Source organism: Tupaia chinensis, unplaced genomic scaffold (genome assembly GCF_000334495.1).
Source record: "Tupaia chinensis unplaced genomic scaffold, TupChi_1.0 Scaffold149011_1, whole genome shotgun sequence".
NCBI classification, from domain to species: domain Eukaryota; kingdom Metazoa; phylum Chordata; class Mammalia; order Scandentia; family Tupaiidae; genus Tupaia; species Tupaia belangeri.
This window is the reverse complement of record NW_006208857.1, coordinates 471,577-498,646: the sequence shown is the minus strand read 5'-3', so window position 1 is coordinate 498,646 and position 27,070 is coordinate 471,577. Positions and strand designations below refer to the sequence as shown.

At 54.0% G+C, this 27,070-nt stretch overlaps 5 protein-coding genes and 1 pseudogene across 6 annotated transcripts in view; 5 read left to right on the top strand and 1 right to left on the bottom strand.

Moving 5' to 3' along the window:
* P3H3 (prolyl 3-hydroxylase 3) overlaps positions 1-2,884 on the top strand; it is a 16,437-nt gene extending 13,553 nt beyond the window's left edge. Inside the window, exons 13-14 of the mRNA XM_014585142.1 lie at positions 2,076-2,216; positions 2,372-2,884. Coding sequence (XP_014440628.1) covers positions 2,076-2,216; positions 2,372-2,530 — 300 coding nt within the window. The 3' untranslated portion in view covers positions 2,531-2,884. The remainder of the gene's footprint in view (positions 1-2,075; positions 2,217-2,371) is intronic.
* Positions 2,885-4,293: 1,409 nt separating this feature from the next.
* Positions 4,294-13,046, top strand: LOC102503265 (guanine nucleotide-binding protein G(I)/G(S)/G(T) subunit beta-3). 2 transcript variants are annotated; one of them, XM_014585144.2, is made up of 9 exons: positions 4,294-4,350; positions 4,609-4,647; positions 6,408-6,514; positions 6,589-6,652; positions 6,762-6,924; positions 7,025-7,088; positions 7,183-7,384; positions 11,609-11,825; positions 12,879-13,046. In XM_014585144.2, exons 1-9 carry the CDS (start codon positions 4,294-4,296, stop codon positions 12,983-12,985), a joined length of 1,020 nt encoding a protein of 339 aa, XP_014440630.1. In that variant the 3' UTR covers positions 12,986-13,046. The 2 variants fall into 2 exon arrangements, with proteins under 2 accessions (XP_014440630.1, XP_006170855.1); XM_006170793.2 differs by having other exon boundaries at positions 7,025-7,091.
* Positions 13,047-13,090: 44 nt separating this feature from the next.
* Positions 13,091-15,152, top strand: LOC102467920 (guanine nucleotide-binding protein G(I)/G(S)/G(T) subunit beta-3-like). Its single transcript, XM_006170794.3, has 2 exons — positions 13,091-13,393; positions 14,447-15,152. The coding sequence occupies exons 1-2, from the start codon at positions 13,135-13,137 to the stop codon at positions 14,551-14,553; spliced, it is 366 nt and encodes a 121-aa protein (XP_006170856.1). The 5' UTR covers positions 13,091-13,134; the 3' UTR covers positions 14,554-15,152.
* Positions 15,153-17,286: 2,134 nt separating this feature from the next.
* CDCA3 (cell division cycle associated 3) lies at positions 17,287-19,773 on the bottom strand. The gene is made up of 6 exons (XM_006170792.3): positions 19,673-19,773; positions 19,300-19,463; positions 18,949-19,078; positions 17,969-18,262; positions 17,728-17,831; positions 17,287-17,603 (listed from the first exon to the last, which is right to left on the bottom strand). The coding sequence occupies exons 2-6, from the start codon at positions 19,417-19,419 to the stop codon at positions 17,448-17,450; spliced, it is 804 nt and encodes a 267-aa protein (XP_006170854.1). The 5' UTR covers positions 19,420-19,463; positions 19,673-19,773; the 3' UTR covers positions 17,287-17,447.
* A 309-nt stretch (positions 19,774-20,082) lies between these two features.
* Positions 20,083-27,070, top strand: part of USP5 (ubiquitin specific peptidase 5) — a gene marked incomplete in the record, with an annotated part of 16,342 nt that continues 9,354 nt past the window's right edge. Inside the window, 6 exon segments of the mRNA XM_014585133.2 lie at positions 20,083-20,641; positions 23,921-24,046; positions 26,063-26,129; positions 26,317-26,450; positions 26,582-26,727; positions 26,979-27,060. Of these exon segments, the coding sequence (XP_014440619.1) occupies positions 20,531-20,641; positions 23,921-24,046; positions 26,063-26,129; positions 26,317-26,450; positions 26,582-26,727; positions 26,979-27,060 (666 nt within the window).
* Positions 24,685-25,810, top strand: LOC102485350 (alcohol dehydrogenase [NADP(+)] pseudogene; annotated as a pseudogene).

Genomic DNA, 27,070 nt, shown 5'->3' with positions numbered 1-27,070 from the left:
CACCTTTTTTTTTTTTAAGAGATATTTTTGCTATATTGTGTGTGTGCTTGCTAGAGAGACAGAGGAACAGAAAGTGAGAAATCACCCCCTTAGGGACCATGGCCAGGCTGCAATCTCTTCTTCATTCTCCTCTCAGGATTTTGGGCACACACATGCATGCCCGTTGTGAGTTTAAATTGTTGGTCCAGGACTCAAACCATGGTCTACTATGTGGGAGTCCAGCAACATAACCATTACCCCATCTACTGGTCCCAAGAGATTCCAACACCTTAACTTCCATGCCAGCTGCTGGCCCACAAATACTTGTTTTAAAGAATTATTGTAGGGGGGACCAGCAGTTAGTGTAATGGTTATGTCGCTGGACTCCCATGTAGTTGACCACGGTTCAAGTCCCAGACCTGGTGGCTTAAACTCATGCCGGGTGCATGTGCGTGCGTGCCCAAGATCCCGAGAGGAGAATGGAGGAGAAGGGATTGTGGCATGGCCATCCCCCCTGGGGGGTGATTTATTTGCTTTCTGTCTCTCTGTCTCTCTCTATCTTTCTGGTGAGCACATGCACCCTATAGCAAAAATGACTCCAAAAAAAAAAATTATTGTGGGGCCAGCAGGTAGCATAGTGGTTAAGGCACTGGACTCCTATGTGGTCAGCCACAGTTCGAGTCTCAGACCTGGTGGCTTGACATTCATGCCAGGTGCATGTACGTACATGCCCAAAATCCCAAGAGGAGAATGAAGGAGAAGGGATTGTGGTGTGGCCATCTGCATCTCCTGCACCCTCGTGAAGTGATTAAGTGATTTCTCGCTTTCTGTCTCTCTGTCTCTCCAGTGAGTACACACATGCTATAGCAAAAAAAATCTAAAAAAAAAAGTTACCGTAAGGAGTAATTTAGATAATGTGTTGAAAAGAAAGTGCCAGTGCTTGGTAATAAACAGTAAATGTTAGGTGATAGGGCAAGCCCTGTGGCATGGTGGTTAAAGAAGCTAGATCCTACATGGATAATCACATGGTTCAAATCCCAGCCCCAGTGGCTTGAAAAACACACCAGATGCCCCAAATCCTGAACAGGGTGGAGAGAGGGAGGAGAAGGGATTGCAGTGTGACCACGGTCCTCTTTCTCTCTGTCTCTTTGGAGAGCACACATGCTTTCTGGCAAACTTAAAATGAATAAACGTATTTAAATAAACAATTTTTTTCAATAATTATTTTATTCAATTTTATTCATTCATTCATTTATTTTAATTTGACTAGAGAGACAGACAGAAAGAGAGAGAGAGAGGAAAGTGAGAAAGCAAGCCACCAGGTCCAGGACTTGAACCATGGTCAGCCATGTGGGAGTGTCCAGCGCCTTAACCACCATGCCACCCGCCAGTTCCCTAAATAAACAATTAAGTGAGTAAGTGGTGTTATCCCCTACTCCTGACCACACACATTCCTGGGTAGACACCAGGGGCTGGCACTGGGTAGGAGCAGAGGGGCCATGATCTGCTATTCTTTTTTAAAGCATTATTTTATTTAACTTTATTTATTTATTCATTCATCTATTTCAATTTGACCAGAAAGGGACAGAGTGAGTGAGATGGAAAGAGAGAGAGAAAGAAAGCAAGCCGCCAGGTCCAGGACTCGAACTGTGGTCAGCTTCGTGGGAGTCCAGCACCCCTAACCACCACGCCACCTGCTGGCCCCATGATTTGCTATTTTTGTCCAATCACCTCCTTCCCTACTTTACCCACCTACAAGCCAGGCCTTCCTGGGGTGGAAAAGTACCCAGAGATGTGCATAGCACCCCTGGCTGCTGGACACTTTGGACTCGATAGGTCGAGCAGAAGTCAGCACCAGGTGGCAGGAGCCCACAGAGACCCTCTGTGGGGACCCCTTCGCCTTTGGCTTCCGGCCCTGCTAGACTCAGTCTGCAGGGTTGTTCGTTAATCCAGGCCAGCTCCGATTTCCTCCAATCTAGTCCCTGCATTGGGGAGTGGGAAGCTGACACTCTGCCCCCTGCCCCTTCTGCTGTAGGGGTGAGGGCCATGTTCTCTGAGAGGGCTGATCCCTGGAGCTGAACCTGTCCCCTCCCCAGGCTCAGGTTCGTCCTCGCTGCGGACGCCTTGTGGCCTTCAGCTCCGGCGTGGAGAATCCCCATGGTGTGTGGGCCGTGACACGGGGACGGCGCTGTGCCCTGGCCCTGTGGCACACATGGGCACCTGAGCACAGGGAGCAGGTATGGAGGAGTAGGGTGGGGGGGATAGGAAGGGACATGGTTCTCCTGGTGAGCCAAGGTGGGCATTGAGGAAGCTCAGGGTGGGCTGGGGCAGCGGCCGGGATGGCCCAGGGAGGGTGGGTGCAGGGGCTGGGCCAAACTGTCCTCACACCTAGGAGTGGACGGAAGCCAAAGAGCTGCTGCAGGAGCCGGAGAAGGAGGAGGAAGAGGAGGCCATGCCCAGCAGAGATCCCTCCCCAGAGCCCCCCAGCCTCAGGCTACAACGGGCCCAAGACAAAGCCACGAAGCCACCTCGGGTCCGGGAGGAGCTATGAGCGGCTCAGCCAGCTCCTTGGGGATGTGACCCCGAGACTTGGGAAAAGCCGCCTGGAGGCCAGGACCCACGAGACGCCCCCGTGCCACAGCAGGAGCAGAACAGCGAGCTCTCTGTCCCAGCCCCACCATCTGCGGGCCTCCGGGGCCGTTCAGCTCCGGACCCAGAGGACACTGCACGGACGAGCCTTGAGCTCTCGAGGCCTGGGAGCCAGGACTGCAGTCCTGAGGAGACAGAGGACACTGCGGCTGCCTAGCAGAAATGGCGGGGTGGGACCCCGACTGCTGAGTGGGGACGAGGGGGACGGCCCTGCTTCCCTGTCCCCATGTGCAATAAAGAACGTGCAGTCCGCTCAGCCGGCCGTCGGCGCATCCCAGTTTCTGTGGGAGCAGGAGGTGGGGTGACAGTGCAGGTCTGGGAGGGGACACATGTCTCTGGGCCTCCCAGAGGCAGGCCACTTGGACCTGTGATTTGTCAGGGAAATCTCAGCCACCTGCTCCCCTCATGCAAATACTCCCCGCCCCAACAGCTGCTCCCGGGCCTCCAGCTCCCAGCCTGCCTCCCCTCCGAGCTTGGCAGAGACTTAGGACAGCCCGGCCCCTCAGGCTCCTGTCTTTACAGCCCTGCAGGGCCCCGTGAGTCATGGGGACAAAGAGGGGACCAGGCCTGCGAGCAGGGGCTGGAGTTGCCCTCCATGTGCAATCCTTTCTCCCTCAAAGTGGGGACAGGTCTGTCCGCCCTTCCCTCTGGTTCCCCTGCACCTCTCCCCAGCCTGGGATCAGACCCAAGGGCAGCTGGTTGGGGTTTGTTGGGAAGGAGGATTATCCAGATCAGTCCTTCCTAATCTCCGCTCCTGCCTGTACCCTCCCATGGTGGCCGGACCTTCGTCCCCCACCACCCTGAGCTCAGGAACACAGTTTGGAGGACAGGCCATGGGGCCAGCAATCACCCTCATAGGCTGGCTCCCCGGCTGGCTGGGGAGCAGGCCCTGACTGCTGAGATGTCTCCCGGTGTTGGGGGTTCGGGCCAGGGGCAGGGAGCTGTGGTTGCTACTGCTCCTTTGCACCCCTCCCAAACCCCAACTCTTAATCCTCACAGCTTTGCTCTAATCCCAGGGGGCCTGATGCTCTTATGTCTGCCTGCAGAGAGACTGACCAAGGGAAGCACCCCTCCGACCCCTCCTCCCTCCCAGAGCTTGTTATTGGGGGGCTGTTTCTCTGTAGCCTCACCCCTACTCCCAGCCCTCCTCCAGTCTGACCCCAAGTCTAGAAGCCACACACCTCCTGCTCGCCCGCCCTGCCTGCACTGCCCCCCCCCCCGCTGATTTCATTTGCCTGACGTCCACGTCGTTGGCCCTACCCTTCCCTGTCAGTGACCCCCCCCAGTGGGGGCCAGGCCAGGCCAGCTCCTCTGGCAGCAGAACCCGGGCAGGTGACGGGCGGGCGTCGTAGCTGAGAGAGTGAGGAGGCACCCGGGAACCGGAGCTGGAAACCTGGGAGAGGTCCAGCCAGAGCCCAAGTAAGAAGGAGCTGGCCTGGGCTCGGCGCTCGGGCTGGGGCTGTAGGGAGGGCTCGGGTCTGGCGGTGGGAGCCGACTGTGCAAGCTGCACACCCACAGGGCTGGCCGGGAGGAGGTGCAGGCACTCTGCTGCCTCCGGTTCCTGGCGTGGGCATGAAGGACAGGAGCATGGCCTGGCGGGGAGTCCCCAGCACCTACTACCCTGTGTTCCTGGCAGGAGCCTGAGCGACCCTCCACCTGTCAGCCATGGGGGAGATGGAGCAGTTGAAGCAGGAGGCGGAGCAGCTCAAGAAGCAGATTGCAGTAACCCCAGAACCCTCCCAAAGGGGACCCCAGAAAACAGACCTGAGGACATGAGCAGTGTGGCCGGGGGTTGGGGGGGGTGTTTGCTCTTCAGGGGCATCTCGGAGACCTCAGACCTAGAAATGCCCTGAGACTCCCTGAACCTGAATCACATATTTGAGACCTGCCCCTGCCCCCAGAGCCCAAGCCCACCTACCCAGGAGGACCATGCACCCACCGCCCACCCCGCCTCTCCTCCCCTGTCTGCTCTCCCTGCAGGATGCCAGGAAAGCCTGTGCTGACACCACTCTGGCAGAGGTGAGCTCTGATGGCAGAGGGCAGGACATGAGGGGAGGGATGGGGGCTCCCCGACTGGCAACAGGCTGCTGCCCCAGCTGTAGGACAGCGTGGCCTCGGGTGAGGAGTGGCACTCATTCTCACGAAGCAAACACTTAGCAAGAGACCTCCTCGCAGCCAGGGGCCCTAATGGCTGCTGGCCACGCAGACCGGTTTCTAGCCTTGTCCATGAAACACTCGCCTCACAGAGCCGGGAGGGTGGACAGAGAGTACTTGGCCGATCATAAAGCCTTCCGGACTCGGGTTGCCAGTGGGCCGAAACTGGATTTCATCCATTCGAAGATGCCCGTGTTGTCCTACCTTGACATCTCTGAAATCGAGATGCAACCAACAATGGATGGTGCCTTACGAGTATATTTTTTCAAAAGAATTATTTATTTATTTATTTATGATGATGATTATTTTTCACATGAGTTTTGCCAGAGAGAGGGAGAGTGAGAAAGCAAGCCGCCAGGTCCAGGACTTGAACTGTGGATGGCCATGTGGGAATTCCAATTCCTTAACCACCACGGCACCTGCTGGACCCAACAATTATATTTTTAAACATTTATTTATTGATGTACTTATTTGTTGCGACTGTCAAGCCGCTGGGTCTAGGACTTGAACTGTGGTAAGCCATGTGGGAATCCAGCAAATTTAACCACCACACCACCTGCTGGCCCTACAATGATAATTTTTATATTTTTCCTTTCTTAGTGATATGTAAAAAAACGGTGCTTCTTAGAGTTGATGGCATCTAAGATTGGATTGACCATGTTGATGATACGAGTGAACATTTACCATAGGCCAGACATCAAGCTAAGCTGCTTACGCACAGAATTTCGCTGAATTTTCATGACAACTCTGGGAGGCAGAAGCTCTGATGAACCTTTTTTTTAGTTTGCCAGAGGGCACATGCACTCACCGGAAAGAGACAGTGAGAGAGAGGGACAGCAGGAAGGAAGGCACCTCCCATGGAGCATGCCTCAGGCCCCTTTCCTCCACCTCTCCCTCCTTTGGGGATTTTAGGCACACATGCACACGCATCTGTTGGGTTTTCCAAGCCGCCGGGTATGGGACTCGAACTATGCGGCCAATCGTGTGTGATCCAGCCAGTTTAACCACCAGGCCACCGGCTGACCTGCTAAGCCTCATTCTACACCTTGAGGAAACAGGCTCAGAGGGATTAAGTAACGTGCCCAAGATAGCAAAACAAGGATGGCAAATTAAGTCCGTCCACTCCAGAGCCCCAGCCTGAGTCTAGAAGCTGGTGAGGGCTGAAGGAGCTTAGGACCACAGATTCCCCGAGGGGCAGTTCAGGGTCACCGCAATGCCCTGGTGGCCAGCTGAGAAGCCATCAGGCCCACAGTGTGAGCCAGGGTGGCTCCAACCACCAGGGGAACCCACCATGCGCATCTCTTCGTGGGTCCGTGTTCAGCGACCTCACATGCGCACCTTGAAGTGGGTGAAGGTCCGAGTATTTACATCCTGGAAGTCACCAACTCCCGTCCCAGGTGGGAGCGGTGGTCGTTAAGCACTCGGCGACACAGCCCTGGCCTTGCACACCTCTCTCTCACTTCCGTCTCCACCACTCCAGGGAAAGGACTCCTCTAAGGCTGGGGGACCTTATGGAGGGCAGCCAAGTAGGAGCTTGTCCAAACCAGTGACGGGACGTGTCTGAGGGATGTGTGGGTGCGTACCCCACTGCCCCCACCCCGTATCTAATGCCCCTTTCTCTGCAGCTGGTGTCTGGCCTAGAGGTGGCAGGACGGGTCCAAATGCGAACACGGCGGACGCTAAGGGGACACCTGGCCAAGATCTATGCTATGCACTGGGCCACTGACTCCAAGTGAGGCTTGAGAGGGGCGCTGGGTGGGCAGGTAGGGAGGAGAGGCTTGGCTGATGCGGGGTGCCTCTCCCCAGGCTGCTGGTAAGTGCCTCACAAGACGGGAAGCTGATCGTGTGGGACACCTACACCACCAACAAGGTACTGGCCTGCCCTCCAGGGGCCCTTCCCTAGGGCCACCACCTTGCCCCCGGCCCCCACCCTGCCTGGGAGCTCAGCTCAGGCCTGCCTCGGCCCAATCCGCCTGCAGGTGCACGCCATTCCGCTGCGCTCGTCCTGGGTCATGACCTGTGCCTACGCCCCGTCAGGGAACTTCGTGGCGTGCGGGGGGCTGGACAACATGTGCTCCATCTACAGCCTCAAATCCCGCGAGGGCAACGTCAAGGTCAGCCGGGAGCTGTCGGCTCACACAGGTGAGTCGGGCCCTCTCTCCCATCCTGAGGGCTCCAGGGAACCCAGGCCCCAGGTGGGTTGCAGTACTGGCCGGGGCACTGTCCTTCTCACCACCTCCAGGCTATCTCTCCTGCTGCCGTTTCCTGGATGACAACAGCATCGTGACCAGCTCGGGGGACACCACGTGGTGAGAGCTGAGGGCCGTGGTGCTGGGCCTTGGGAGGGCATTCTGTCCTGGACGCCTGAGCTTTCTCTGAGACCTTCTCCCTCCCTGGCAGTGCCTTGTGGGACATCGAGACCGGGCAGCAGAAGACTGTGTTTGTGGGGCACACGGGTGACTGCATGAGTCTGGCTGTGTCCCCTGACTTCAAACTCTTCATTTCGGGGGCTTGCGATGCCAGCGCCAAGCTCTGGGATGTGCGGGAGGGGACCTGCCGTCAGACTTTCACTGGCCACGAGTCGGACATCAACGCCATCTGTGTGAGCACCCCTCTCCGCTCCAACCCCAGGGGCCGGCTCCCCGACGTGCACACCCTCCCCCGCCCACCCCCAGCTGCCCAAGCCTTTGTTTTGGTTTCTAACTTCTTTTTTTTTGCTATAGGGCACAAGTGCTTGCTGGAGAGTCAGACACGGAGAGAGAAAACAAGAAAGCACCCCTGGGGGGGGGGATGATCATGCCACAGTCCCTTCTCCTCTTGGGATTCTGGACACACACACACACACACACACGCCATTTTCCAAGCCACCTGACCCGGGACCTGAACCAGACAGTCAGCCATGTGCGGTCTACCTGCCACAAATGCCACACCATCAGCTGACCCTGTTTTTAACTTTTCACTTTGAAATAATGTCACCTTGGGGCCAGCAGGTACTGTGGTGGTTTGAGTACTGGCCTCCCACATGGCTGACCACAGTTCAAGTCCTGGATCTGGTGGTTTACTTTCTCACTTTCTCTCTCTCTGTTCTCTCTCATGAGCACATGTGACCTACAGCAAATTTCAAAACAACAATAATAAATAAAATTGAATAATTATTTTTAAAAAAGAATACCACATTGCAGAGAAACTCCCATATACCTCTCATCCAGATAAACTGTTAACATTTACCATATTTGGGACCAACAGTTAGCGTAACGGCTATGTCACTGAACTCCCATGTAGTCGACCGCGGTTCAAGTCTCAGACCCAGTGGCTTAAACTCATGCTGGGCGCATGTGAGTGTGTGCCCAAGATCCAAAGTGGAGAATGGAGGGGAAGGGATTGTGGCGTGGCCATCCCTCCTGGGGGGTGATTTCTTGCTGTCTCTCTGTCTGGTGAGTGCACGCGCCCTATAGCAAAAACCTATCTGAAAAAAAAAAAAAGAAAAACAAACAGTTACCCTATTTATTTTATCACTCTTGTGCTGTAGAAAAATAGAGACACAGATAAACACACACTTAGGTATAGCTACAGATATTTTTTTTAAAAAAGTTTTTGCTACGGGGCATGTACACTCACCGAAGAGAGACAGAGAGGGAGAAAGGGAACATGAGAAAGCACCCCCCAGGGCAGGATGGCCGGGAGCCGTCTCCTTCTTCCACCCTCTTCTCAGGATTTTGGGCACGCACAATGTGTCTGGCATGTTTTTCAAGCTGCTGGGTCTGAGACTCGAACTGCATAGTTGGTCCTGGGGGATCCAGCCATCTTAACCACCATGCCATGGGCTGGCCCCCACATACATTTTGTTATTTCTGTTCTGGGTCTTTTTTTTTTCTTTCTTTTAAATAATTCTTTATTTAATTCTATTTTTTTTTTATTCTTGCTATTATTTTAGTTTGACCAGAGAGAGACAAGGAGAGAGAAAACAGAGAGGGAGAAAGGGAACATGAGAAAGCACCCCCCAGGGCAGGATGGCCGGGAGCCGTCTCCTTCTTCCACCCTCTTCTCAGGATTTTGGGCACGCACAATGTGTCTGGCATGTTTTTCAAGCTGCTGGGTCTGAGACTCGAACTGCATAGTTGGTCCTGGGGGATCCAGCCATCTTAACCACCATGCCATGGGCTGGCCCCCACATACATTTTGTTATTTCTGTTCTGGGTCTTTTTTTCGGCCATGTGGGAATCCAGCACCTTTACCCACCATGCCACCTGCCAGCCCCTGTTCTGTGGGTCTTTTGAGAATAGTTGCAGGCTTCAAGCCTCTTTACCCCTCAAATACATTTTTATTAAATATATATATTTATATATATATTAGTGTATATATATTAAATATATATACACACTATATATATGTATATACATATATATACATATATACATGTATACATATATACATATATACACTATATATAGTGTATATATGTATATACATATATATATACACACATATATACACTATAGTGTATATATATGTATATATATACACACACACACATATACATAATTTATTTAATCATTTGTTGTGATTTTCAAGCCACCAGGTCCAGGATTCAAACCATAGCCGGCCATGTGGGAATCCAGCACCTTTAACCACCATGCCATCTGCTGGTCCCACCCCTTAAAATACTCCATAAAAACTGTGTAGAGGTTGGGACCAGCAGCGTAATGGCTATGTCGCTGACTCCCATGTAGCCGACTGCAGTTTGAGTCCCAGACCTGGTGGCTTGAACTCACACCGGGTGCGTGTGCGTGTGTGCCCAAGATCCCGAGAGGAAAACGGAGGAGAAGGGACTGTGGCGTGGCCATTCCCCCGGGGGGGATCTCTCGCTTTCTGTCTCTCTATCTCTCTCTGTCTCTCTGGCGAGCGCACGCACCCTATACCAAAAACTTCTCCAGAATGCAGCAGTTAGGGGCTACATAGAGGAAGCTGGATCTCACGTGACCCACTGGAGGTGGAACCCCAGCCTGATCAGCTACATACCTGGCGCACGTGCTTGGACCCTGACAGGGTGGAGAGCTAGAGACAGGATTGCAGTGTGACCAGGTCCCCCAGGGAGGGGTGTTTTGTCTCTGGCTCATGTGTGCAAAACCTCCCTCCGGCATTTAAAAACAAATTAAAAACAGGGAACCAGCAGTTAGCGTAATGGCTATGTCGCTGGACTCCCACATAGTCGACCGTGGTTCGCGTCCCAGACCTGGTGGCTTAAAACTCACGCCAGGTGCGTGTGCGTGTGCCCAAGATCCCGAGAGAATGGAGGAGAAGGGATTGCAGCATGGCCATCACCCCGGGGGGTGATTTCTCGCTTTCTATCTCTCTGTCTTTCTCTGTCTGGCGAGCGCATGTGCCCTATAGCGAAAACCTCTCCCCCCCCAAAAAAAAAATTAAAAACAAAAAAACAAGGCCCCTCTCTAACATGGCCACGGTGTATTATCAAAATCAGGAAACTTACCATTGACACAGTACCAGAGTCTTCAGTCTATATTCAAATTTCACCAGTTACCTCAAAAATGTCCTTAATAGAATTTTTTTTTCTGTCCAGGCCCCCCAATCTAGAAATATGCATTGTATTTCCTTCAGTTTCCTCTAAACTGAACTGGTTTTTTTCTGGAGAGATTTTTGCTATAGGGCACGTGCACCTACGAGAGAGACAAAGAGACAGAAAGCGAGAAATCACCCCCAGGGGGGATGGTCACGCCGCAATCCCTTCTCCTCCATTCTCCTCTCGGGATCTTGGGCACGCAAAGCCACCGGGTCCAGGACGCGAACCGCGGTCAGCTACATGGGAGTCCAGCAACATAGCCATTATGTCAACTGCTGGTCCTGATACTGACATTTTTTAAAAAAGAATTATTTGACCAAAGAGAGACAGAGAGGTAAAGAGAGAAAGGGAGCATGGGAAAGCAAACCACCAGGCCCAGGACTTGGCCTAGTGGACCATGTGGGAGTCCAGCACCTTAACCACCACACCTCCTGCTGGCCCCAGTACTGACATTTTTAAAGAGCACAAACCTTTTCCCACAGACCTTCTTCCCACCCACCTCGAGATGCCACCCCCCCCCAGGGGGGATGGTCACGCCGCAATCCCTTCTCCTCCATTCTCCTCTCGGGATCTTGGGCACGCAAAGCCACCGGGTCCAGGACGCGAACCGCGGTCAGCTACATGGGAGTCCAGCAACATAGCCATTATGTCAACTGCTGGTCCTGATACTGACATTTTTTAAAAAAGAATTATTTGACCAAAGAGAGACAGAGAGGTAAAGAGAGAAAGGGAGCATGGGAAAGCAAACCACCAGGCCCAGGACTTGGCCTAGTGGACCATGTGGGAGTCCAGCACCTTAACCACCACACCTCCTGCTGGCCCCAGTACTGACATTTTTAAAGAGCACAAACCTTTTCCCACAGACCTTCTTCCCACCCACCTGCTGACTCCTCATGAGACTCGGCTTACGCATTTGTTCCTGGCTCCGTTCTTACACACCCTCATCAGCCCACTGTGCAGTCTTGACATCTGGGACCGTCTTGGCCCCCTGGCCCTGTGACCCTGGGCAGACCTGGGTGTTTTCCCTGCAGCATGAAAGATCCTGCCCGTAGCACTGCAGCCAGGGCCAGCAAACAGGCAGGGGAGCTCCGGCCTGCAGCTGCGGGGATGGCCTAGCTGTGCTGCTGCTCCCTCCAGGCCCAGGTGGCTGAGAGAAGCCACGGCCCTGGAATTACCAGCCAGGAGGCAGGTAGAGGACAGAGCTCCATGCCTGAGCCCGTCCTCCATGCCTGGTCCCTGTGCCCTCAGTTCTTCCCCAATGGAGAGGCCATCTGCACCGGCTCCGACGACGCTTCCTGCCGCCTGTTTGACCTGAGGGCGGACCAGGAGCTGACCACCTACTCCCACGAGAGCATCATCTGCGGCATCACGTCCGTGGCCTTCTCCCTCAGTGGCCGCCTGCTCTTCGCTGGCTACGACGACTTCAACTGCAATGTCTGGGACTCCATGAAGGTCGAGCGTGTGGGTAAGGGCCAGCCCCGCCCCGCACTGCTGCTCTGACCCTGTAACCCCTGGCTCCCACCGTAGGACCCGTTCCCACAGAGTTGCCCTAAGCAGCCTTTCTGCACCACCGGGTGCCATGGCCGCTCTCTGCCCACGGAGCTCCTGCGCATCCCAGGCCTGTGGGCCTTGGCTGGGCAGCTCCATGTCCCGGAGGCTTCAGGGCATCTGCTAAAAGGACAGCCTCAGGGACCTGTGGAGCAGAATCAAGATCTGCAGGGCCTGAGGGCCCTGACCCTATCCTGGGGGCTTATCCAGGATCAGCCTGGTCTGAAGTTGGCCAGACTGTGGCTTCCTTTTTTTTTTTTTTCCTTTTGGTTTTGGTCATAGAGCACATGTACTTGCTAGAGAGACAGAAAGTGAAAAGTCACCCCCAAAAAGGGATGACCATGCCACAGTCCTTTTCCCTCTTTTCCTCTTGGGATTTTGGGCATGGGCACACTCATGCCTGGCATGATTTTCAACTTGCTGGGTCCAGGACTCAAACTGCAGTTAGCCTTGTGGGAATCTCGTGCCCTAACCTCCAGACCACCTGCTGGTCCCATGGCTTCTTTTCTTGGGAGAGGCCAGGTGTCAAATGAAAATAGCACTGTTTAGAGGCAGGCTCCAAACCCTAGTTCTGTGGCTTACCTTCTGGTGACCTTGCACAAGTCGCTTCTCTCTGGGCCTGTTTCCCCATCTGGATACACAGGCGAAGGAGACGGGGTGCCCTCCCTGTGTGCCAGCACCCAGCAAGGTGCCCCTGGCTTTTCTCATGGCATTGACACGTCTAACCCCCACGCCCTGGTCTTGACAAACTGACCTCAGGAGGAAGCTTTCCTTAAGGCTAATCCTCTTTCAGGGTCTCAATCTCCTCCAGGGGCTAAGGATCAGCCCACTCCATCTGGGACTCCTGTGTGCGTGCGTCAGGGTGCGTGCATGTGCGTGCACACATACACACATATACACACGCGTGACTTTCCGAATTGCTGTGGAAAAAAATGCAGAAAAATAATGGACTCCATTCCCTCTTCCTCAGGTGTCCTCTCTGGCCACGACAACAGGGTCAGCTGCCTAGGAGTCACAGCTGATGGGATGGCTGTGGCCACCGGCTCCTGGGACAGCTTCCTCAAAATCTGGAACTGAGGAGGCTGGAGGAAGGAGGTGGAAGGCCCTGAAGACACCCAGCTGTCCTTTCCCCCGCCCAGCCTCTTCGGCTTTTGTCTTCCCAGGTGGCTGAGAGAAGCCACGGCCCTGGAATTACCAGCCAGGAGGCAGGTAGAGGACAGAGCTCCATGCCTGAGCCCGTCCTCCATGCCTGGTCCCTGTGCCCTCAGTTCTTCCCCAATGGAGAGGCCATCTGCACCGGCTCCGACGACGCTTCCTGCCGCCTGTTTGACCTGAGGGCGGACCAGGAGCTGACCACCTACTCCCACGAGAGCATCATCTGCGGCATCACGTCCGTGGCCTTCTCCCTCAGTGGCCGCCTGCTCTTCGCTGGCTACGACGACTTCAACTGCAATGTCTGGGACTCCATGAAGGTCGAGCGTGTGGGTAAGGGCCAGCCCCGCCCCGCACTGCTGCTCTGACCCTGTAACCCCTGGCTCCCACCGTAGGACCCGTTCCCACAGAGTTGCCCTAAGCAGCCTTTCTGCACCACCGGGTGCCATGGCCGCTCTCTGCCCACGGAGCTCCTGCGCATCCCAGGCCTGTGGGCCTTGGCTGGGCAGCTCCATGTCCCGGAGGCTTCAGGGCATCTGCTAAAAGGACAGCCTCAGGGACCTGTGGAGCAGAATCAAGATCTGCAGGGCCTGAGGGCCCTGACCCTATCCTGGGGGCTTATCCAGGATCAGCCTGGTCTGAAGTTGGCCAGACTGTGGCTTCCTTTTTTTTTTTTTTCCTTTTGGTTTTGGTCATAGAGCACATGTACTTGCTAGAGAGACAGAAAGTGAAAAGTCACCCCCAAAAAGGGATGACCATGCCACAGTCCTTTTCCCTCTTTTCCTCTTGGGATTTTGGGCATGGGCACACTCATGCCTGGCATGATTTTCAACTTGCTGGGTCCAGGACTCAAACTGCAGTTAGCCTTGTGGGAATCTCGTGCCCTAACCTCCAGACCACCTGCTGGTCCCATGGCTTCTTTTCTTGGGAGAGGCCAGGTGTCAAATGAAAATAGCACTGGTTAGAGGCAGGCTCCAAACCCTAGTTCTGTGGCTTACCTTCTGGTGACCTTGCACAAGTCGCTTCTCTCTGGGCCTGTTTCCCCATCTGGATACACAGGCGAAGGAGACGGGGTGCCCTCCCTGTGTGCCAGCACCCAGCAAGGTGCCCCTGGCTTTTCTCATGGCATTGACACGTCTAACCCCCACGCCCTGGTCTTGACAAACTGACCTCAGGAGGAAGCTTTCCTTAAGGCTAATCCTCTTTCAGGGTCTCAATCTCCTCCAGGGGCTAAGGATCAGCCCACTCCATCTGGGACTCCTGTGTGCGTGCGTCAGGGTGCGTGCATGTGCGTGCACACATACACACATATACACACGCGTGACTTTCCGAATTGCTGTGGAAAAAAATGCAGAAAAATAATGGACTCCATTCCCTCTTCCTCAGGTGTCCTCTCTGGCCACGACAACAGGGTCAGCTGCCTAGGAGTCACAGCTGATGGGATGGCTGTGGCCACCGGCTCCTGGGACAGCTTCCTCAAAATCTGGAACTGAGGAGGCTGGAGGAAGGAGGTGGAAGGCCCTGAAGACACCCAGCTGTCCTTTCCCCCGCCCAGCCTCTTCGGCTTTTGTCTTCCCTACCCCAGTACCACCCCCACCAAGAGTTCCCCTCTGAGGACAGGAGTGTGGGGAGTGTGCCTGTGGGAGGCAGCATCAGGGACCTGGGGCCAGAACTGCCCCATCTCCTCCCACGGCTTCCTCTCTCCAGTCCTAAGAACCTCTCCCTTAATGAGCAAAGACCCCTCTGAGTCCTTTGCAGCCCAGCAGCCTCTAGCCTGAGGTCCCAGCCCTAGACAGCCTCCCCCGGAGTCACTGCCTCCTTTCAGACCCAGCGCTCAGCCCTGTGAGTACGGCTCCAGCACCTCTAGGGTCCCGGCCCCCTTCCTCACGCTCTTTCCTTTGCTTTCTCTCTCCCATAGCACCTGCAATAAAGCATAGCACCTGGTACGTCTGCGATGCCTGGTTTCCACCCGCTCTGTTCCAGAGCTCCCAGGTCCCACTGAGGGGTAGTAACGTGTCACAGGTGCTGTGATAAAGGCCGGGTAGCAGGCGGCTTGTAGGCAGAGAGGGTGAAGGAAGAAGCCCAAGCCTCGTGCGGGGAGACTGCAATGGATCAGGAGAAGATATTCACCAGGTAGCTGGGGTGTAAGTAGGACAGCTCACTGCAGCCTGCCTGAGGTGCGTGTGTGGACGGAGGGTGATGAGGACTCTGGTTATAACTGGCCTGAGTGCCAGGCTAAAGTGTCTAGACTTTTTATTTAAAAAAAAGAAAGAGATTTTTGCTTTAGGGTGTGTGTGCTCACTAGAGAGACAGAGAGCTAGAAAGCGAGAAACCACGCCCCCCGGGTGGGGGATGGCCACGCCACAATCCCTTCTCTTTCATTCTCCTCTCAGGATTTCGGGCACACATGCACATGTGCCCAGTGTGAGTTTTAAGCCAGGTCTGGGACTCAAATTGTGGCTAGCCACATGTAAGTCCAGTGCCTTAACCACTATGTTATCTGCAGGCCACGGGTCTAGACTTTTTTTTTGGGGGGGAGAGATTTTCACTGTAGGGCGCATGCGCTCGCCAGACAGACAGAGAGAGACATAGAGACAGAAAGCGAGAAATCACCCCCAGGGGGGATGGTCACACCGCAATCCCTTCTCCTCCATTCTCCTCTCGGGATCTTGGGCACACACGCACACGCGCCCGGCGTGAGTTTTAAGCCACCGGGTCCGGGACACGAACCACGGTCGACTACGTGGGAATCCAGCGACATAGCCATTATGCTAACTGCTGGTTCCCTAGACTTTTTTAATCTATTTATTTAATGCTTCTGTGAGAAAGACAGACAGAAAGACAGGCATCCCCAACAGGCCTTTACTTGTGGGCTACCCCCCGTCTCAGCTTGCCCAGCTGCACCCAGCATGCTCAGAGAGGTCCTAGGATGTGAGCCAAAGACCTTCCCCACATGGGCCCTAACCCCGGGCCCTAGGCTTTATCCTAAGGGCAATGGGAAGCTGTGGAAGAATTTCGAGCAGAGCAGTGACAGTCAGTCATGTTCCTCAGAAGGATCTAGCAGCAGTGCAGGTTGACAAAACGCAGGGAGGAGAGACTGGCACTAGGACACGGTGGTGGGAGGTGAGTGGCAGGAAATATAAGAGCGACAGGACAGAGGGGCCAGGGAGAGGGGTTAGGGCGATGTTAAAGACAAGGTCACCAGGCTCCCTAGTGCTAGCATAGGAAATACTAAGAGGATGATTCGAGATGATGCCCAAGTTTGGGTCGGAGCAGCTGCGTAGACAATGCTGTTTTCACGAGGATAGGGAATAGGGGGATTGCTTTTGGGGGAAAGTCACAAATTCTGTTTTAGACAAACTGACTTTGAAGTGCTTATGGGACATCTGGATAAAGGTTAGGGTTAGAGAGACCTGAAAGTCACTAGAATATAGGTTAAGTGATAGCTAAAGCCCTAGAAATAATCACCAGTGAGAGCAGAGGAGAGGGCTAAGGACAGAGCCCTGGGGAACCTCATGAGTTATAGGAGGTAGGGACCAGTAGTTGGCGTAATGGCTATGTCACTGGACTCCCAGGTAGCCGACTGCAGTTTGAAACCGGGACCCGGTGGCTTAAACTCACGCCGGGCACATGTGTGTGCATGCCCAAGGTCCCGAGAGGAGAATGGAGGAGAAGGGATTGCGGTATGGCCATCCCCCCTGGGGAGTGATTTCTTGTTTTCTGTCTCTCTGTTGAGCACACGTGCCCTATAGCATAAACCTCTCCAATTATATATATATATATATAGGAGGTAAGCAAAAGAGGCTCTGATGTATCAGTGGGGAGACACTCAGGTCAGGGCCAGGGACTCTCCAGGCTGCCATTCCACATGAAGACCCAGTACGAGGTCACGGGTCACGGTCTAACCTTGTGAAGCACCATTTAGAATCACTTCCTTTGGGCCAGCTGGTGGCCTGGTGGTTAAGATGGCTGGAGCTCACATGGCTGGCCACTTAGTGAGTTCCAGACCCAGCTTAAAAAACACACCCCATAGAGGCATGTGTGTGTGTATGCCCAAAATTCCAAAAGAAGAAGTGGAGAAGAGATTGCACTGTGACCCTCCACGAAGGGTGCTTTCTCACTTATTCTCTCTTTCGCTCTCTGGCAAGCACACATGCCTTCTAACAAAATTTCAAAAGATAAATACATAAAATAAAATCACTTCTTTAATACACAAGAAACACACAAGACACAAAGAAAGCCCAGTAAAGCTCTCTTGGTCCCAGAATTAGTTGTTTAGGAGAAGTCAAAGAAAACAAGCTTTTCCTTAGTCCTGGTGGGAAAGAGGGATGGAGAGGCACAGTATCACCAGGCTCTGGGTGAGCCCGGTGTTAGGGCCATGCAGGGCTTAGTTTTCCACCAAGGAAAAGTGCTGATTCTCCTTGTCATGGCCCTGGCCTTGCTCCAGTGCGCGTCCTCCAGGTTTTAGAAGTCGTCCAGTTCCAGGAATGGCTCCTTCTTTTAGTTCCCTAACGTTCTCACTTAGGGGACAAGGCCGCTTACCCTGCAAAAGGCAGTGTATGAGTGGCGGGGTGGGGGCTGTTGTTCAGGAGGGTGATCGGGGTGAAAGGGCCTCCCACCCTCCATACTGGATATCATGATAACAGCTTTCACCTCTCTCAGTTTACCTGTCGTGATGTCAGGGTTCCAGGGGAGTTGTCATCCTGCAGGATGGTGAGGGGGGATCTCCCTAGGACCTTGCTGTTTGGCTTCCGTCTACTGCACTTAGAGCCTAGGGTGGGTAAGGAGTTAAAGCAAGAACCCAAAATTAGGGGCTTGAAGTTCATTCCTCCCACATGCATCCGTGAACATTGTCCCAAAACATTATCCCAGTATCTCTTCCCTCCCCCTTGCCCTTAGATTCTGTACCTGAAGATCGGGGAGTCTCAGGGTCTCTCAAGGGCTTGTCTCCACTCTGGCTGGCCACAGGAGTTTTGGGGGATTGTCTTGCTTCCTCCTTGGAAAAAGCTTGTTTGCAGGGGAGCTCAGTCTGGTTCCAAGATGGCATCTGGTCCTCAAGGAATAACTGGGTACCCAGAGGCAAGTCCAATTCAGAAGGTAAAGGTTCCTCCAGGGGCAGAACAGGCTCTGGGGGAAGACTCGATGTGGAGACTTCGGTCTCAAATACGTCACTCAGCTGTTTCACCAGTGGGCTCGGAGGATCTAGGGAAGAGCAGTGAAGTGAGCAGTGACCTTCTGATAAAAACCATTTAGCGAGGGACCAGTAGGTGGCGTGGTGGTTAAGTGCTGGACACTCCCACATGGCCAACTGAGGTTCGAGTCCCGGACCTGGTGGCATACTTTCTCACTTTCCTTCTCTTCTCTCTGTGCGTCTCTCACTGGTCAAATGAAAATGAATGAATGAATAAATAAAATTAAATAAATAAATAATTTTAAAAAAATTTAGTGGGACCAGCAGTTAGCATAATGGCTATGTCGCTGGACTCCCACGTAGTCAACCACAGTTCGAGTCCCGGACCTGGTGGCTTAAACTCACACCAGGCACGTGTGCGTGCGTGCCCAAGATCCCGAGAGGAGAATGGAGGAGAAGGGATTGCTGTATGGCCATCCCCCTTGGGGGTGATTTCTCACTTTCTGTCTCTCTGTCTTTCTGGCGAGTGCACGCACCCTATAGCAAAAACCTCTCAAAACAAACAAACAAAAACCACTTAGCAAAGAAGAAAAGATATAGGAGCCTTAGGATTCATCCCAGGTGGGTCAGAGAGTAGGTAGACAGAAATCAAGGTGAGGGAAAGCAAAATGTGAGAAAAGGTGCCCTGAGAGGATGGCTTCATTGATCCCACTCAAAAACGATGGGCTCACAGACGTTCTCTGGGCCCAACATGTACCTCCGCTGCTGGTCTTCATAGGTGTCCGTGCAATGCCAAGGGTAGGAGAGCGGGGATCTGTGTCCTGGGCTTGTTTAGGACCCTCCAGCTGCTCCCCTGCTGATAGGCTTGACTGTGGAGAGCTCTCCACCTGTCAGGACCAGAGGCTGGAACAAGTCTGGGCCCTGACCCTTTCCTCCTTCCCAGATTCCAGGCAGGAATTGCCAAGGGCCCCACACATTCAGCCTACCCCATGAAGATGGAGAAAACAGAAAACAAGGCTGGGACTAAGGGCAGGGGTGTGAGAGCTCTCAGAATCAGGGTAAGCCCAAGAATTCAGTTTGTCTTCCCCAGCGCACCCAGAATACCTACCTGGATGGGAGTACGCAGGATGCCGGCACTAGGAGAACGGGGGTCCGCCACTCGAGACAAAAGCTTGTTGTGTGGCGGAGGCTGTGCGGGGGTGACTGGGACGCTCTTGGCTGAGCCCATCTCAACTGGTAGGTGGGGCCCGGCCCGGGGTGCAAAGGGGATGCCTGTGAGGGTGACTCAGGTGTCAGTCCTTAGCGCGACCACACTGGATCCCTGACCCCAGACCCGATCTTTCCCGTTTCCAGGCGTGAAACCTCTTGGCCGTTGGGCCAAAGGACTCTAGCGGGTTAATGAATGGTGCAGCTGACCAAGCGGCCCCTTCTGGGCCTCCTGGGCCCTCTAACCTAGTCACTAATTTATTCAAACCACTTACCGGGCCCCAAGTCCACCTTCGGGTGTTCAGCAGCTCTAGGCTCAACTCCCGAAGCTACGAGTTTCAAACATCCCGCCACGCCCCTGACCCTGGCCCTATTGGTTGAGCCGACGTAGATTCCAATAGGCCCGCGGTGTAAGCCCCGCCCCCAGAGAAGAAAGCCATTGGTCGGAGGAGACGTCTTTAATGGAGATGGTGGGACCAATGGACTGAGGTTGGGCTTGCCTAGGGGTGGCGCCTCCTTGATTAAAGGACTTTTGTTAGTATCTTCTTGCAAGGCGTCCATCATGAGACTTTGAGACTCGCATCTGAGACCTCCAGTTTCTAAAACAAACGAGTTTATTGAGCGACACAGAATCCCCTGCTGAATTATTACGCTATTACACACAAGCCCGAGTGATATAACCTTTATTGGCTGACAGAGTTATCAATCACGCGACACACTCTCAGACTCCACCTCATTGGATAGCCTTTTTTCAAATACCGGGAAGACAATTGTCCTTCTGCTCTCGGATTGGACAATACCGAGGAAAGTGCTGGGATTGAGAGGTTTAGACAACCGTCAGTTTCTTCTCCGTAGAAGGCACGCGAAGGGACAGCAGAGGTTCCAGAGTGCGTACCTCGCAGCGCTACCGGCGCGCCTGCCCTGGAAGAGGGGAATTGGTTCTTTCGACTGTCAATCGCTTCAGACGCGTTTTTCATTGGCTTTAGTCAGGCTGTGCCCAACTGCCACTCGCGCGCGTCTTCCTCTTGACGCATGCGTCTAATAAGTGGCGCTCATTGGTCGCTGAGAGTAGGGGGTGGGGGACTGGGAACGGAGGGACCTGCTGTGTGTGTGGAGGAGCAGCTGCCGGTGTCATGGCGGAGCTGAGTGAGGAGGCGCTGCTGTCTGTATTACCGACGATCCGAGTCCCCAAGGCTGGAGACCGGGTCCACAAAGACGAGTGCGCCTTCTCCTTCGACACGCCGGTAAGCCCCTTCCCTACGCCCGCAGCGAGCACGACTTCCTTCCATCGCCCTGGTCATTCTGCCGGGGCCTGCCAGGCTTGGGCTACCGCCTCCCCGCGCTGCACCCTGGGACTTGTAGTCTCCCACGCTCCTGCCTGCCATTGCTGCCCATGAGCTGGGGCTGTCGTGTGACTACCGCCCCCGGAATCCGCCGCGCGCGTCTCGCCCGCTCCCGGTCTCGTGGAGCACTGTGGGCATTGTAGTCTCTCACTGCTCCCGCTGCCGTTCTAACCTAGCGGCGCGACCCGACCGTCGGACTACAGCCCCCAAGCGTACCCTTGCAAAAGCCTGGGAGCTGGCCTTTTCTGTAGCGCGCAGCTCTTCGGGTTTTGTAGTCTCGTGTGGGAGGGATGGGGGCGACTCCCCGCTGTCTGGGCCGGGGTTGGGGTTCGAGGGTGGGAACTGCAGTTGCGAGGCGGATAATCGTCTGGAAGAGGGCTGTGAAGAAGGCTGGTACTGAGAAAGGCCGAGTTAGAGAGCCTCCACCCATGGCTAATATGGACAGGGGGCGGGGATGTGGGTCATTCGTAGTGGGGAGGAGAGCAAAGCTCTAGTCGTTTTCCCTCTCAAGTGATCTCTGGCCACGGTCCCTTCCTTTTCTCACTTGCCCATCACAGAGGGCAGAAGGAACCCCTTGTAAAGCATTTCTGGAGAGATGGTTTCTTTCTTGGAGGGTGCCAAGGCCTCTTTTCCATCCTGCTCCCACTCTTGACTAGTTAGACAAAGCCACCACCCACACCGTGCTTCACGTTTTTGCAGGCTCCACCCGGTTCCTCCCTCCTGTGTCACCCTCCAGCAGAGACAGTCCTCCAGGACCTGGACTAAGAGGGCAGCACTTGGTTGGGATCCGCCCCCCACACCACCCCTCCCCTCAAGCTTCTGCTGGGCCCTGCCCAGAGTGTTGAGCCAGACCAGCTCATGGCCTGAAAACTGCAAGTCAGAGTGGAAAGGCTTTATAATGCATCGCCAGTGCTGAGTATAGCAGCATGGTCAGAGGCCCAGCTCCGGATCAGCTCTGGGATTTCTGGTGTGCTTGGTTTGCTGGGTTTTGATCTGGTGGTCAGATAATGGGCTGCTTCTCTGAAGTCTGGCTTTGGCTGAGGTGAAAGAGGACTGCTCAGGAGTGGAGCTCCAGGGTTCCCAGTCTCCAGCACCTTTTATTTCCAACAGAAGAGTTTATTCTTCAGAGCCCCCACATTCCTCCCAGGAGGGAAAGGTTTTTCTTAATTGCCAGCGAGTGGTAGAAATCACCGGGTCCTTCTTTACACTTAATTCGCCCCTGTCCTAAGTAACTAATGTCCTAAGCAACTAGTTTGAGTAATCGAGAAGGGTTTCGTAATCTTCTGACACTTTCTCTCCTTCATCCCAAGTCAAGAGAGCTCCAGTGTGGCTTGATTGCTTTGCTAACCAACTTACAGCCTATCTGATTATCTTCAAACTGGGTTCAAGGTAGAAAGAGACCTTAGCTGATCTCCCTGGTGAGAAATGCTCTATTTGTTTACGAACAGCTGGGACCAAGAGGTACCCCAGTGCCAGTGCCCTGTTTTTAATACCATAGCAGAGAAGTTTCCAAGGCCACTGAGGCCATTTTATTTCAGGAAGAAGATACCAGTTGTTGCTCAAAGACTTGACTCTGAGAGAAGATTCTTATTGTCTCCAAATACCTCCTCCACATTCTCCATCCAGTGTTTACAGAGATACTGGTGGACTTGCTCAACTCCAGGGGAAGTCCATCCTCTTTAACTGTGATTCAGGGTGGACAGCTTCTTTGCCACTTTTCCACTTGGATGTTATGTGTTCTCACCGTCTCAGCACATGTCGCTAGGTTGTTTTCAGAAGTGATGGCTTTGAGATTGGAGGTTGGGACTTTAGCGATGATCTTACTGGTCAAGAGTGGAGAGGAAGGGCCGGTAGGTGGCATAGTGGCTAAGGACGCTGGACTCCCACATGGCCAATTGCAATTCGAGTCCCAGACCTGGTGGCTTGCTTTCTCACTTTCCCTCTCTCTCCTTCTCTCTCGCTCATTCTGTCCCTCTCTGGTCAAATTAAAATAAATTAATTAATTTAATTAAATAATTCTTTTTTTAGTATATATATATTTTAATTTTAACTTTATTTATTTTTAACTTTGACCAGAGAGGGACAGGGTGAGAGAGAGGGAAAGTGAGGAAGCAAGCCACCAGGTCCGAGACTCAAACCACAGTCAGCCATATGGGAGTCCAGCTTCCTTAGCCACCACACCACCTGCCGGCCCCCAATTAAATAATTCTTTTAAAAAAAAAAAGAGTAGAGGTGAGTGACCAGCAGGTAGTATGGAGGTTATAGTTATTGGATCCCACATGGCCAACTCCACAGTTCAAGTCCTGGGCCTGGCAGCTTGAAAATCTCACTGGGCTTGTGTGTGTACATGGCCAAAATCTAAAGAGGAGAATGGAGAAGGGATTGTGGTGTGGCCATTTCCCCTGGGAGTGAGTTCTTACTCCCCCCGCCCTCTGTCTTTGAGCACACATGCCTATAGTAAAAACTGAAGGAAAAAAAAAAAAAAAAGAATGAGGGAAAAGATGGTGGCTGAAGAATGCTGGACTTCATGTCCCTGCCAGACTGGGTTTAGCTGTGAGTCCCAAACATGGCACTGTGCCCCTGGAGCCAGGGCTTCAACAGGAGAGGAGGGAGAGGAGTCACAGAGAGGCCCAGTAGAGTGGTGAAGGGAGGTCTGGGCTGCTCAGGCTCGGAGGCTAGGTGTCCTCTCTGCTCCTCTTCTGGAAGATACTCTGAACCCTGAAGATCAGGCAGGTTTGTGTCTCAGGTGACCCTGGCTTGGGTTCGTTGCCGACAAGAAGGTCTTTCCTCTTCCGGGAATGGATCCTTTTCCCCTCTGAATGTAGTTTCTGGCACTGGGAGTCTGTAGTTCTGGGTCCGCGTTTACTACCTGGCTCACTTGGTCCCAGGAAAGAGTCCCATGTGATTGACTGGAGGACCTGAAAGCCCAAAGGAGGAGCAGGAGGAAGATGAGTGGTGGCTGACAGGTATTGCTCGGCCCCCTGGTGTCTTTGTTGGTTGTTACCAGAGTCACAGGAGAAAATGCAGAGAATCTTAGCCGTGTACCAGGTCCTAAAAGGCTAAACACTGACAGTTTGCCAAAGGCCATGCGGTGTGTTAGAGTAGGACCTTTCCTCTGGGAGCAGCAGCTTTTGACTCAGGGCTTCGTTTTCCCACTCCCTGTTTCTCCCTTGCCTGCAGGAGTCCGAGGGCGGCCTCTACATCTGCATGAACACATTCCTGGGCTTCGGGAAACAGTATGTGGAGAGACATTTCAACAAGACGGGCCAGCGAGTCTACCTGCACCTCCGGCGGACCCGGCGCCCGGTAGGTGCTGGGCTGGGCTGGTGCTGGCACTTCAGAGACTTCCCACTGTCCCCGTTGTTGATCCATCTGTTTCATTCTGACCTTCTATCGGCCTCATTTTCTCCCTTTCACCTTCTTTTATTTGTGTCTTTAAAACTTGTACAGAGCCAGCAGGTGGTGTGGTTAAGGCATGGATCCCACATGGGCCAGTTCTTCAGTTCGATTCCCAGAGCCAATGGCTTAAAAAACACACTGAGTGCGACCGGCACATAGCGTAATGGTTATGTTGTTGGGCTCCCACATAGTTGACCGTGGTTTGAGTCTTGGACCTGGTGGCTTCATTTCACGCTGGGCATGTGTGTGTACGTACCCAAAATCTTGAGAGGAGAATGGAAGAGAACAGATTGCAGCGTGATTTCTCGCTTTCTGTCTCTCTCTCTCCAGCAAGTGCACGCACCCTATAGCAAAAATCTCTCCAAAAACAGAAAAAGAAAAACACACTGAGTGTGTGTGCAAGCATGCCCAAAATCCTGAGAGGAGAATGGGGGGACGAGATTGCGGTGTGGCTATTTTTCTGAGGTGTGATTTCTCACTTTGCCTCTCTGTTTCTCTCTAGAGAGTGCACGCACCCTGTAGCAAACTAAAAACAAAAACAAAAACACTTGATCGTCGCCAGGCTTAAGCTGAGGCCGGTTGACCCCCTGGCAGGGTGCAGAACTGAGACCTGGCCACAGTGTCCTGTTCATGCTCTGTGCTTGTGTCGAGGGGGCAGTGGTGGCTTCCTGCGTTCTGCACACAGGGGGAAGATGCCTCTGGTTGGTCTGGGTACCTGGGAGAGTGAGCCTGGCCAGGCAAAAGCCGCTGTTAAGTACGCCCTTAGCGTAGGCTACTGCCACATTGACTGTGCTGCCATCTACGGCAACGAGACTGAGATCGGGGAGGCCCTGAAGGAGAACGTGGGAGCCGGCAAGGGAGTGTCTCGGGAGGAGCTGTTTGTGATATCCAAGCTGTGGAACACCAAGCACCACCCTGAGGATGTGGAGCCTGCCCCCCAGAAGACGCTGGCTGACTTCCAGCTGGAGTATCTGGACTTGTACCTGATGCACTGGCTTTATGCCTTTGAGCGGGGAGACAACCCCTTCCCAAAGAATGCTGACAGGGCGGTACGCTATGACCCCACCCACTACAAGGAGACCTGGAAGGCTGTGGAGGCACTGGTGGCCAAGGGGCTGGCACGGGTTGGGCCTATCCGACTTCAACAGCCGGCAGATCGATGACATACTCAGTGTGGCCTCAGTGTGCCTGGCCGTCTTGCAGGTGGGATGTCACCCGTACTTGGCACAGAAGGAGCTGATTGCCCACTGCCAAGCACGTGGCCTGGAGGTGACTGCTTACAGTGCCTTGGGCTCTTCAGATCGTGCTTGGTGTGACCCTGGTGAGCCCATCCTGCTTGAGGAGCCAGTGGTCCTGGCTTTGGCTGAAAAGTATGGCCGATCTCCAGCTCAGATCCTGCTCAGGTGGCAGGTCCAGCGGAAAGTGATCTGCATCCCCAAAAGTGCCACTCCCTCTCGTGTCCTTCAGAACATCCAGGTGTTTGACTTCACTTTTACCCAGAAGAGATGAAGCAGCTAGATGCCTTGAACAAAAACTGGCGATACATTGTGCCCATGATTACGGTGGATGGGAAGAGGGTCCCAAGAGATGCGGGGCACCCTCTGTACCCCTTTAATGATCCATACTGAGACCACAGCTTCTTGGCTTCCCTTTCAGCTCTCCTGCTATGAGGTCCTGTCAACTCTGCAAGGGAGATAATAAAGCCGTCAGAGCAGCAAAACAAAACAAAACAAAAAAACCAAACTTGGTACAGATTTTTTTTGCCATCATTCTGCTTTGAGGTCCATACAGTTCAGCACTCTCCAGCCACCGCCTTTCCCCTTCCCCTCCGCTCGCTCTTTTCCCACTCTGAGCCCTGCATCCTCTCCACGCATGCCCTCCGTGGTGCTCATGGCTGATCCTGGCCTCCCTGCTTTGTTGCAGAGAGAGGAAGACGCTGCTGCGGGCACCGGAGACCCACCCCGTAAGAAGCCCACCCGGCTGGCTATTGGTGAGCACCACTGCAGTCTGTCCTCCCTGAGCTGGTCTCTCTTGCTGTCATAAGTACTAGGAAAGCCACCAGAATGGGCCTGACTGGTGACCTTGAGCTTTGCAGGGACGAAGGGAGGTGTGCCCTATGGGAGGAAGGACACTGACTCACGGTGGTTTTTTATTCTCCTTCCTCTCCATCCCACCAGGTGTCGAAGGCGGGTTTAACCTCAATGAGGAGAAGTTTGACTACGATGAGGATGTGAAGATTGTCATTTTGCCAAATTACCTGGAGATTGCCCGGGATGGGTTGGGGGGGCTGCCAGACATTGTCAGAGATCGGGTATGAAAACTTCTCACCCTATCATAGCGTCCAGGGCCAGAGGGGCCGCGCAAGCACTGACGAAGCTGAAGCATGCGGGGTGGGGCACGGGGCAGAGGCTCGGCTCTGTTCCTAACCCTCTGCTTCCCCAGGTGACCAGTGCGGTGGAGGCTCTGCTCTCGGCCGACTCGGCCTCCCGCAGGCAGGAGGTGCAGGCCTGGGACGGGGAGGTACGGCAGGTGTCTAAGCACGCCATCAACCTCAAGCAGTTGGACAACCCCGCTCGAATTCCACCCTGGTAAGCACAGCCCTTCCGTACGACCCCCAGAGCAAGAACAAAGTGTCCCCCTTTGGGGACATCTGGTGGGAAAGAGGGCAGAAAACAGGCCAAAGAGGGGAGTTGGAGGAAGGTTACCAAAGCATGGGGACATCTGGAGGAGATGAGAGAGAGAGCGTGCCGAGCTGGTAGCGCCCCTGCCTCCCTCTCTCACAAGCGCTGACCCCCCTCACCCCACCCCCACCCCCGCTCTCTTTCCTCTCCCTGGGTAGTGGCTGGAAGTGCTCCAAGTGCGACATGCGGGAGAACCTGTGGCTCAACCTGACAGACGGCTCCATCCTCTGTGGCCGCCGCCACATGGACG